This window comes from Argentina anserina, chromosome 3 (assembly GCF_933775445.1).
Source record: "Argentina anserina chromosome 3, drPotAnse1.1, whole genome shotgun sequence".
Lineage (NCBI taxonomy): Eukaryota > Viridiplantae > Streptophyta > Magnoliopsida > Rosales > Rosaceae > Argentina > Argentina anserina.
Window position 1 is genome coordinate 3100193 of NC_065874.1, and position 12202 is coordinate 3112394.

The window sequence follows — 12202 nt, forward strand, 5'->3', positions numbered from 1 at the left end:
AGGAACTATTCTACAACTTGGGTATTCTCTTGTCAAAAAAACCATGCATAAGATTCAACCTTTGCTTTCACCCTCTTTCATCAGTAGCATCTATCGTCATTGTAGGCTTCTGCCATTGCAATAATTTCAAGTATACATGACCGGTGACCGGTGTTATTGTGATGGACAGTCTTCCTCCATATTCATGTATCCAATTTAGGCAAGAGGTTGATAAGCTAAGAACACTCGTCCCGACTACTCGCACATATTTCAGTCTAATGTTTAACTCAATTAGTCAATTCTATACTCTCTTTGACGCCTTAGCCTAAGCACCTTTTTTTTTGTTTTGTTTTGAGAATGTGCCTAAGCCCCAACTAAATCCGAAAGGGATGTAAAGCTCAACTACATGTTCAATTAATCAATTTTATTGTAGCTTGGAGTATCCGTCAGTTTAGTCATGACTTAAAATAAGATCAAGAAAACAAAACATTTTCGAAAGGGCCGGTTTGCCCGGTTGAGAGTTGAGACCCATTAGTAGTATCTGGGCAACACAAAGGTAAAGGTATTCTAGGCAAACAAGGAAAATGACGGCCTGCTTGTTCCTAAATCTCCCACTTTCTTCTTCATTTGTTTCTTTTACTTCTCAAACTATTAAGAATAACCCAGCAGTTTCTTCACACTCACTTGTCACTTTAATCCCAAACCAGTTCTCTGTTCGAACCACTCGATTCTCACGCCACGTCATAGCCGCATCGACTTCCATGGAAGCCCAGAAAACTGAGACCTGCGGTTCAGCTCAAGCTATGAAGCTCTTGTTTGTTGAGATGGGTGTGGGCTATGACCAGCATGGGTGAGCTTCCTTCTTCCCTGTTGACCCTGTTCTCGCTTTCTTTCACTATTTGATGATTACCCAGTTGGGTTCTGATCATTAGAGATATGTACGTTTATGATAGAACACATTTGATGATTGCCATTTGAGTGTTTCGTGTAGTTTTGATGATAAAATATATGTACTTTGATGCTAGAATACATTTGATGATTGCCCACTTGAGAGTGTTTTGTGTAGTGAATTTTGGTGATTAAAGATTGGTGATTTGTGTTGAAGATGGTAATTTGCTAATAGTGAGTTTGATGAATTGTGTGGTGAAACAGGCAAGATGTTACGTCTGCAGCGATGCGGGCTTGTAGAGATGCCATCACTTCCAATTCGATCCCTGCTTTTCGAAGAGGTAAAGATTGTCTTTTTAGAATCTCCTCAGTCATGAACTAAGCTGTTAGCATTAAGATTGATTCGTTAATGCCTTGACTGATGGTCTTACTGTCGAACTTTGGTTTTGTGAATTCATGTATTTATTTATTTATTAGTGGATTCAGATTCGGGTTGGTTGTGTCAGGTTTTGAGTTTAGATAATCAGAATAGATCAATAGATGGACAGGAAAGCTTAATCACCTCATTTGATGATCCTTATGAGTTTGTTATTGGTACTAGTCATAATAAGCGATTTCTGCAGGGTCTATACCGGGTGTTACATCTGGGGAGATGAAACTACAAATCAAGTTGGGAGTGCCCCATATACTACAACAGTCACTTGATGTGGAGAAGGTCAAAACTGTATTTCCTTAGTAAGTGAACTTCCATTTGCTGAAACATCTACAACTTAATCAAATCCTATACTATATTGTGCCCTAAGGTGGTATTGACATCATTCTGGATATCCAGATTAATCACATATGTCGTTTGTGTGGAATCAGTGAATATGATCTGTGTTTGTTGTGCTGCTGTAGAATTATAGTTTTGAAATTCTGCAGTAGCTGGTACTAATGTTCCCTGTTTGATAAGAACTTTGTTTAGAGCTTGAAACTGCATCTAGTACTTGTGTTGAATATCTTAAAATAACTTTTTTCCTTTGAAGGTGATTGAATATCTTCACCAAAGGAGCAAGCTTCTTGGTGTAACACATCTTTTGCTTGCCCAGCAATTTGACTGTTAAGCTTTCTTTAATAGAAGATTGAGTAATATATCAACGATTCGCTAATTGAATGTGAATGTTGACTTGCTCTGGTACTCTAGTAAATGTGTATACCTTCTTTCTTAGGAAAACCTTGAATTGGTGATAACTGATGAGTATAACATATTTAGTAATCCTTGACAGCTTCCCCTAGTAAACAATGAGATAGTAAATAGATCAACAGATTGTCTGGGATTCCCTCCAGTGTTTTAATGCTTTTTTCTTCTTTATGATGCGAGAATGTTGTGAACACTTGGACCAGGTAAACTTCAACTGTGGTATAACCGTGTAACCCCTCTTTCTAAAGTTCTTCTGTTTTATGATGCAATGATGTTGAAACTCACTCTAAGCACCTTACCTTCTTTCTGGAATATACTCTCTACACTTCTGACTAAACTTTAATTCCAGTGGGAAAATTTTGAATGTTGAAGTTGTTGATGGTGGACTCATCTGCTCAAGTGGCGTGGTTGTTGAAGATATGGGAGATAAAAATGATGACTGTTATATAGTTAATGCAGCAGTTTATATTGGTTACTAGCTTGAGTAGTTTCACCCACCTGCTGATAATTAGTTATCTTCAACAATGAGTGGGATGTCTGCACTGTTCAAGATATGTTTCAGAAGTCAGAACTGTCTTCTCCTCATGTGTTGGAACTGGCACTTGGTAGTTTGATGATAATTGCAAGAGATTGTGCAAATGATCTGTTGAAACTTATCTGATGAGTTGTAGTTACTATACTGAAGCAGCTCTGACGATGATTGTATGTACATGCCAATATGTAGGTACGCTAATGAGTACTGTACTTGTTTGATGTCTGATGCATTTTTAAAGTTGGGCCTGCGGCTTGCTTTGTTTTCAATAAGTTGGAAATGGAAGACGTTGAGCACAATTCTGGTAATTTCCACACCTACATTTCTTTCATTACAGGGTATTCCAGTTAACGGTACTAAGTTCTTACATTATGTGATCCCCCAAACAGTCTCCTTCTTTGTCTTAACTCCAATACATCCTTCTTCTAGTTAAATAACATTTCCTTACAATTGAGTTTGCCATCTTATTGTATACCAATCTAAGTGAATCTGAAATCTGAACCCCCTTCAATACACAAGCAATGTATATAAACAAAGGTATACTAGGACTGGTTACTATAGTTGCTCAGTGTTTCACATGATGAGTGCTGCATATAAGAGTTGGTTCCATGTATCAGGCAACCCAGGCAGACACCAGTGGCTGCAATCGTTGCCTGAATGGTCGCTGTTATATGTTGACGGATGAGCATCCTTCCTTAACTGTGAAAGTGTCGTAATATCGAGCAAATAAACTGGAGTCCTAATTGTACTCAACACCTTACTTAAAACACCAGCTTCTGGAGGTTCCCCTGCTGGGTATGCTGATCCGATTAGTGGCTCAAGTTCTCCCTGGCAATTCTTCTTCGGGGAATTCCATTCCCGGCCCCTGGTTCAATCAAACAGTTAGCATTTTTAACTGGAATATGAGCATGAGCTTGAGTACAACGATTGCAAGTAAGATTCTTTCGGGCACTTACTGGTAATGAGTAGGAGAAATCCCTTGAAAGAAAACTTTGGTCTTAGAAGCATCAACATTCGTGTCAACCCATTTTGCCCAAGTAGAAAGCCCCTTGTAATATGCTGTCAAACGATCCATCTCTTTGTACAAGTTTGTCCCGTCCTGAAAATAATCAAATCTGCGGAAAGTATACATTAAAGACACATCCGTTAGAGAGATTAGACACATAGTTGTAGACATTAGACGCGTAAAACAGTTATCTCGGAAACATACGGCTGATCGTTTCCGGTATGAGTCCACCAATGCCATGAGTTGAAAATCAACATGTCCATGTCTTTCCAGTACTTCCCGGCCTCAATGGAGTCGAGCTTCAACACGCGGCCGGCGTCTCCTCTGACTATATCTACAAGATACGGCGTGCGGAACAGAGACAATGTCACTCCATAGTCCTGTAGAAAATCAGTCAAACTAAACATAAATACGGTGTATTATTCAAACAACTACATAATAAGATTAAGAGCTTGATACTTAATGGAATATATGGTTGCTATTCAAGCAGAAGTGGACACCAGTATAATGTTGCACAACTTGTACCAACTTTCACGTGGAGAATGATATGTCGCCGCTGATCGAATACTTTTTTTCGAGGGTTATCACCACAAGCCGCCCACCCTCAAGCTAGAAGTGTTCCCTAGTTTGGTCCAATTCATAAATCCATGCCCCAGAAAACAGAAGCCTATGTGTTTAATTAGGCCAAGTTTAACAGGTCATCCTCCCTCCTGACTACTCAATCTGAATAACCAGATCGATCTGATAACATATGGTTTTCTCCCTAATTCTCTATATGAATAGCTAAATCGATATAACAACATAACATGTCAAACGAAGTAAACCAGCGGACCACTTATAAAACTCGTATATAATGTTTAGGTAGAAACTACTCCACATGCTTGTTTTCTAAGCTACGAGTGATGTTGCTTAAACAACGGTTTTGGGGGATAAATGATTGAAGAAGACCGGCCGACGACGGCCCACATATGACTCCCAGTGGTTGTTCAACACAGCCTGTAAACGTCCATGCCTTTAAAAGATCTACGTGGAAACGAATCATATATCCAACATCACAAATCTGTAAGCCTCTTGTTCCTGCCTAACTGAATTCTTTGTTTTCTGTGTAAATCAACGACTTACAAGTAAGCAAGAACTACTTATTGAGTTTTACCTACAGTCTCGAGGTAGTCTCGAGAATAGTACCTCGAGACTAAGTCGACTCAATGTCTCAATGAAAGACTATATAGGTAAATGAAAACGTCAAAGTCTGTCATCCTCAAAATTTATTTCGAAGGAAAAGTCGATCATTCATTTTACCCTTTTTATTTTTTTAAACAACACTTTTATTGATCTTCGACCCCATGCTAGATAATAATGCATGAAAACGGTGAAAGCTGCAAAGTATGGAGGGGAACTCGATCTTCTACGGAAAAGAAAACTAGCGAAAATGAAAAACAGAGCAGCATAACATGTTGGATAAAGAGACAAAGGAAGATTAAAAAAACATAGAGGTGAGAAAATAATTGCAAAGGGACAAAGATGCAGTCATGCAGCAAAAGAATTTGACAGAAGAAAAGGTTCACGGTCTAAAAATAATAGTACCTGAAAATTCACAGATGATATCGGGTCTCTCCTCACAAAAGTGTACTTGGCACTTGGCACCGACGCATGTATCATACACGACAACGATTCCCACATGTTCAGACTCAGTGAGTCCCCCACGAACATTATCTTCTTCCCCATCCATCTCTTCAGAAAATCACCCCCATCAAACCTGCATACAATATCAACAAACAACGCATTGGTTATTCCAGAATCTGGTTTAGCTAGGAGGCTTATTCATGTCATGCTCAATTAATGTATTGCAATGAAGTATAGACATAGAGCCGAAACCCCGGAGAGTTAGAACTTAGAAGAAGTACCTTGGCAAGTTACATGAGTCGGGTTTCCATGCATACTTGAGGAACTGCTTGTCCGGCCTTCCATACTTTATGCAGTCGAACTCGGCATCAATGAAAGGACAGGTTGAGGAGTCGTATATGGGATTCCAGGAAGGGTCGAACGCCCAATTGCCTTGGAACAAATTGCAGCTGGTAACTTGCTTTCTAACTCGTTTCAAAGGGCTTCCATGGTGTCCTACAGTACTTCCATGGTGGCCAGCTGATGCTGCTTCCTGAGAAAACAAGAATAGAGCTTGAAGAAATGTGAGGAGCAGAACTTGGAGCCTAAAATCCATTTTGGATTTTGGTTCCTGAGTATAGCTGCTTTATGTGAGAGTGAGGGAAATGAAGGGGGGTTTTATAGTAAAAGGAGGGAGAGAGGGGTTTGGCTTCGGCGGTTCACAAGGTTTGTGAAATGACTCAAATGAGTAGGGAAAAGTTAAAGGAATCAGAGATAGTAGGATGAAGAACTTGAGGGTTGAAACTTTAATGTACAATGATAAAAAATTAAAAATGGGGCGAATTCATTTATAACAATTGTACTAAGTTTAGTCTAATTGTTCTTCATGTCACGGGCATATGAGGCTGTGTTGACTGAAATGGTTTGTAGTGGGAATACAGCTCAAGTTGAAAATTTCCCATCACATGCATGGTTAAATCATGTGTTCGCCTCAATTTCATATAAAAATTGGAGGAATCTGTCTATATTGAGGGATCCGTGTCTATATTTCTAGAATTCCAGTGCATAAAACGGAGGGTTAGATATAATTGTTGGTGTTCCTGCTGTTTGGGTCCAATGTCTTGCTAATTTTTATGCTCGCAATTGACAATCAAACTTTTATTCTTTACACATTAGCACATAGAACAAAAGGAAATCATTGTTGTATTATTAGATACATGATTGATGTGTTTTAGCAGCTGCATTATATAATATCGGTCATTATATGTAAGATTTAAATTGGATGCTTGCTACTAAATTATAATTTAGAGGTATATTATCCTACGATATCAAGGATGAGATATTATAATTTGAGATTTCTTACAACAAAATGAAGCAAACATTAGGTGTAATAAGCCCCCATTAAAATTAAACGGTATGCCAACACAGTACTTAATTTCTTAACTCTGTAGTTTAGTACCATCCATGTCATTTGTGCGATTTCAATTCCTTTACCCAATTTTATGAAGGGAGGTTCTATTTATACCTCTAAAAATAGTATTTAGATCTCCTTACTTAATAAACCTCAATTTTATTTTTACAAATACTTAAAATGTTATTTAGACCTCTTTAGTTTTCCGAAAATGCCCATATTTCATATATCATTATTATATATCTAATCAAACTATTATCTATTAATTTATTTCTAATTCTAATATTAAATTAGTATAGACAACTCGAAAAAAAACTTAATAATTACAAAATCCATCTCAAATTAATTTTCTCTTTTATTTCTAAATTTATAATTAATAATGTTCTTTTTTTTTCATTAATTGATTTAGAACTCACCAAATATAAAAATCAACATGAAAAATTCAAACATCAATATATTGAACAATTTTTCTCCCTCAGATCCTAAACGAAGTTTATCAAAACTCCTATAACTTTTCAATTGATACATGAAGGTTGATAATGTTATTTATTGTAATTTTTTAACAATAAAAAAGTAGAAATAAGACATCTGACGAAAAAAGAAAAAATTGTTTGAGGAACGAAACGAGAGTAATAACAAGGTAATGGAACATAATGTAACCGTTTATTGATTGATAATGGGGCCTATATATAGGCATTACATAACCACAATCCCGTAGGATTCAGAATCCTAATATATTACAGAGATGCAATCTATCTCTAACAGGAAACCTAATAAGGTTAAGACACACACAAGGGTAGAATGCCTAGGTTGCATGGTGCACACATCGTTGCTTCGGTAAAAACCTATCTCCCCCTTGTGTCGCATGCCTAGGTTGCATTGTGCACACATCGTTGCTTCGGTAAAAACCTTGTCAAACAAAATAAAAATCTCTTGGGTGAAAAACAAAAGCTTGATCGAAGGGAAAAAGAGTACAACACACCGTCTACATTTGATAACATCATGTGAGGTAGACTCCCTCTGAAGTCTGCGAAACAACTCCCCCTGATTAGTGCCATAATCATGGAGTACGAAGTATAATGTATACAACGTTCATTACATGTTTCTCAAAAGTAGTATTGGGCTAATGATTAATCATTAATCCCGCCACACATCCTTAGATCATACATGTTATACATAGCCAAATTTAGATCTTAGAAAACAAGATTGCATAACAACTCAAAGTAAGAGTTTGCAATGAAAATCAGTTTCTCAGGTAGAATGACCTTCACTCACTTAAATGGCCATAACTTCTTCGTCATAATAGGTATCAGCAAACCGTAAAATGTTCTGGAAAGTAGACACATGTGGATTTCCAATGACATAAAGTTCACAACCTAACTCGACCGGAGCAGTTCACAGTGCTCTATCAAAGTTGACTGACTTGTAAATTTTTGGACAGAATTGTCCTACTTTGCTAAAACGTCCATAACTCACTCAATACGATAGTTATGAATAAATGGTTGATGTCCCTGGAAAGTAGACACATAGATCTTTCCAATGGTACTAAATTTACCATATTTCATTGAGCGAGCTGTTCTGTACGTCTCAGTGAAGTTGACCTATGAGACTGGATATATTCTGATTTGTCACATTCAATGTGTTTTTAATAATAGAATGGGGGAGTAGACCAATGAATGACTGATTTTGGTTCGAGACGGAACCGTACGCATCCTCTACACTACCAGTGTCGATTGCTACACCAAGGCGTACGTTGATGTTGTTAGAGTTGCTGGCGGCGTTGGTGTGGATAGGATTTGTGTTGGTTCACTAAGTGTAGAATTAAATCCATGTAAAATGAGCAATGCAAGTCCAATGGCGATGCATAGACGCATATTTAATCACATCATAATGAAATCAATAGTGTCCCAACAATACTTACATATATGAATCCATAGCTCATTGAGTCTCTTCATTATCTTTACTTAGACGGAATCGAGAATCAAGAATCAGCTTTCATATGAACACATATGGGTATGAGTTTTTGCAACCGATTGTACTACGTTCTCTCGAACGTCTCAATCTGATTACATAAGGTCTGGAGGCATTTAATCAAGCAAGTAAGGTCCCTAGGGCATTTTCATATCTGTGTCAAGATCCCTTTACAGATATTCTATGACCACTATTATATGCTGCAAATCAGTTTTCATGGACACTACTACTGATTAAGTAGCAGAAAATAATTATGTCCATAACGAGAGAATATAACTCATTGTAGTCAATACTAAGATAATGAGACAATCTTTGCGCCATAAGTCCTGCAAATATCGCATAACTTCATCTTTCTCATTACACTTACGAACAATGACTAATATAACAAGTCTAGTTCAGCCTGTATTGATTCTTTTCATCGTTGATACTTTACAACGGAATAAGAGCATAAACGAATACATCATCAATCATGGGAAATCAATCCATTAACATACGCGCGCTTATACGATCAAATTGAAAGATTTATATTCTTCTCTAACATCAACAAAAGGAGTCTGTAGCGTCCCACATAAACTTAGTTGATACACATGTTTAGAGAATATCCCTTGATGATGGGCGAAATACTTGTGCCTACGCACCTCACTTCTTTCTAGTTTTTGATTCCAGAGAATAAATGGTCTCTCCCTCATCTAGGTAGGAGCCAAGACCGAAGCTATGACCCTTACTAGTCCATCTTTGCGTTTGTCGCCCTTGTTTTGTGGTACAATACCACGGGCGCCGACAACACCACAACGTACAATGGTGTCATCGCCGGCTTCCTTCACACTGTTAGGGATGGTGCCAACGGTGCTAGGACCAGGTCATATGGAATTCTCCTATATACTGAGAGTTTCAACCTTACTGGCACATCACATCATTTATGTGCGATCTCGTCACTTTCGCAATATCGGTAAAGTCATTGAGCATCGAATATTTAAATTTTTGGAGGTCGATAACGCGTTGCACTTTTGCTCACTTGGAGTAGTTTGAGATCTTAATGAGACATAGTGCCACACCATGTCAATTCCTGGCGTTAAAACCGGAATGAGAGCATTCCATATCTCCCCTTAATGACGGGAAGTATGTCTCATCAAAGTGACAATCTGCGGATATCACAGGATAGAGATCTACGGTTGTAGATTGGAAATAACAGATAAGTGTTGGTGATTCATAAAGCATAACCAACCAAAATACTTAAGTGTTTCAAGTAGACCCAGTGAGATTACTACAATAGAGGCACATAAACAACTTAACCAAATAGGCGTTAATGAAAAGAATGTTGGGATCGTATCCAGTAACCGTCTGGTACGCACTAAATGTTTGGCAAGTTGTGAGTCTAAAACGAATAAGTGTCGCTGAATGCAACATCAATACATATCCCCATGCAAAAATCGGCAGGTTAGTACTCATAACCAAGTCTGAGCTCTACTAGATCGTGCATTGAATGAACATGAGGATTAATATATTCAACGACGATCCCAATAGATATGCAAAACGAAATCATCAAAAGTCTTGGAGGTGAACGCTCCATCAGTATTCAATTGAATAGATTTTATAGGATGGGAAGGGTGGTGAGCCTTTAGTATGATGATCATAGCTAAAAACTTTAGCAAATGCAATGTTCAATGTGGAAAGCAAACAGACGTGTGACTAACGCGTCGATGCTCTTAACTTATATCATAAAAATACCAGAAAATGTCCGCATTCGGTTGGATATGGTCTACTAATGTCACCTTAAATACTTTGTAAGAATGAAATGTTCTCGGTTAGAGCCTTAGCAAATAAGGACTTTCTTGAAATCTAGCAAGAGAATAAGCTTTGCAAAATAAGCGATGGGCATCAGAGATTGTCCTGGAGGTATTAGAAAACATGGGAGGCATCATAAGCTCATGTGAATGAGGAAATACCGTCATCGACGCCCTGAATGCCATGGAGCCGCCGAAAGAGGCAGGCTCGGCCTCACCATGTGGAGCACGGGTGAGGTGGTCCTCCAATCGCGTCGTGAACATGAAAAATAGATGATCATGTGAATTTCAAAGAACTGTAATCATCATATCTCGTTCAAAATGACCAAAAATGATCATGTCAAAACCGAGAAGACAGCAAAACCGAATCCATAATTCAAAGAATCTTGAGTTACATAAAGCTACTGCTGGAGGCAAGCAAAGCTATGTCTGTAGGCTAGCAAAGCTACTGTCAATGAAATCTGACATATTTATTTCTCTCCATTCTCAACACAAATATCAAGATGAAAATTCATCATTGGCATGTATGGCGTTTAAAAATTGAGCAAGACATGAAGATATAAAACACAATCTCCGCACGAGATCCGTAAAAAAACTACCTATCCCGTAGAATAGTGTGGGTGATTACGCAATTAGTAAGACACTCGATTTCATGGCGGGACATTCTCAAAATAAAATTAAAAGATTCAACGACGCAATGAACTTCTCTAGACAATACACCGTAGAATATTGTAAGAGGGGGGGGAGATTGAAACAAAGTGCAATCTCATCGAATGTATCACATGGAAATAAAAGTACATTCTTCAACTTAAAAGTTGGAAAAACATGGTATTTGAGCAGTTGAATACCAAAAAATTAGGGTGGTAAAAACCATCAAATTGGTGTGGGTGGTCACCAATAATAATAAATTCGTTAGAGCTATGAAACGACTTAGAGAAAACCGGAAAATTAACCGGAAAACTATGTCAAAATAACTCAAAACCAGATGAAATTTGGACTGGGAAAATATGGCAGCAAAAACTACGGAAAATATGTCGGAAAAATGACGAGAAACGACGAAATAATCACTGGAAAACTCGTAGGAAACTGGCGGCGCCGATTGCCGGAAAACCGGCTGGCGGCGGCCGGAGCTGCAGGTCCGACAAGGGACACCAACATGGGACACCGGCAGGAACCGTATGGTGGCGCCGGAAACGCTGACAAGTAGCTGGAAGGCGGGAAAAATGCCGGAAAACGTTACGGAAACGCCGGAACAGTAACCGGGAAAAACGACGTCAATTTTGACGTTCCGAGGTTCGTTTTGTAAATTTTAAGGTCTAAATTCATAATGTAGTGCTATTAGGGTCCCATGTAACCCAAAAACGTCAAATTTAAAAACCATGTGAGTTGCAAACATTGACCATTCATGTTAAGTCAAAGCGAAAAAAATTCTCACGAGATCATCTTGTAAACAAGGAATATGAGAAATTTTATTGAATATGTCAATATTTAATACAACACAAACAAGCTTCCAATTCCAATAGACGACTAAAGCTAAAGTCGAGCAAAAAATATGGCAATGCCAACTTCATACTTGAAAAATAGTAACTAGAAAATATAGTCAAAAAAGATTGACTAATCAAAAATCCGTAGTAATAAAAATCATGCATATCGGATCGGGCGGAGCCTTAGTCTGAGGCTCAAAAAATTTTGCTTATTGGAGAATGGAAGAATGTTACGTTTCCATCTCCAAAGTTCCATCAATATAAATAGATACATGTGCCAAAAATGACATGTGTTTCTCGGATGTGGAGCATGCATCAAGGTCATAAACGTTTATTGAATCACTTTAAGTGTGTCCTATAGCATT

The 12202-nt window shown here is 38.0% G+C and overlaps 2 protein-coding genes across 2 annotated transcripts; one reads left to right on the top strand and one right to left on the bottom strand.

Moving 5' to 3' along the window:
- Nucleotides 1-518: 518 nt before the first annotated feature.
- Nucleotides 519-2887, top strand: LOC126786632 (uncharacterized). The gene is made up of 4 exons (XM_050512512.1): nt 519-829; nt 1132-1208; nt 1491-1602; nt 2397-2887. Exons 1-4 carry the CDS (start codon nt 564-566, stop codon nt 2524-2526), a joined length of 585 nt encoding a protein of 194 aa, XP_050368469.1. The 5' UTR covers nt 519-563; the 3' UTR covers nt 2527-2887.
- Nucleotides 2888-2956: 69 nt separating this feature from the next.
- Nucleotides 2957-5916, bottom strand: LOC126786631 (protein trichome birefringence-like 38). The gene is made up of 5 exons (XM_050512511.1): nt 5490-5916; nt 5170-5341; nt 3790-3965; nt 3536-3694; nt 2957-3444 (listed from the first exon to the last, which is right to left on the bottom strand). Exons 1-5 carry the CDS (start codon nt 5801-5803, stop codon nt 3153-3155), a joined length of 1113 nt encoding a protein of 370 aa, XP_050368468.1. The 5' UTR covers nt 5804-5916; the 3' UTR covers nt 2957-3152.
- Nucleotides 5917-12202: the final 6286 nt, after the last annotated feature.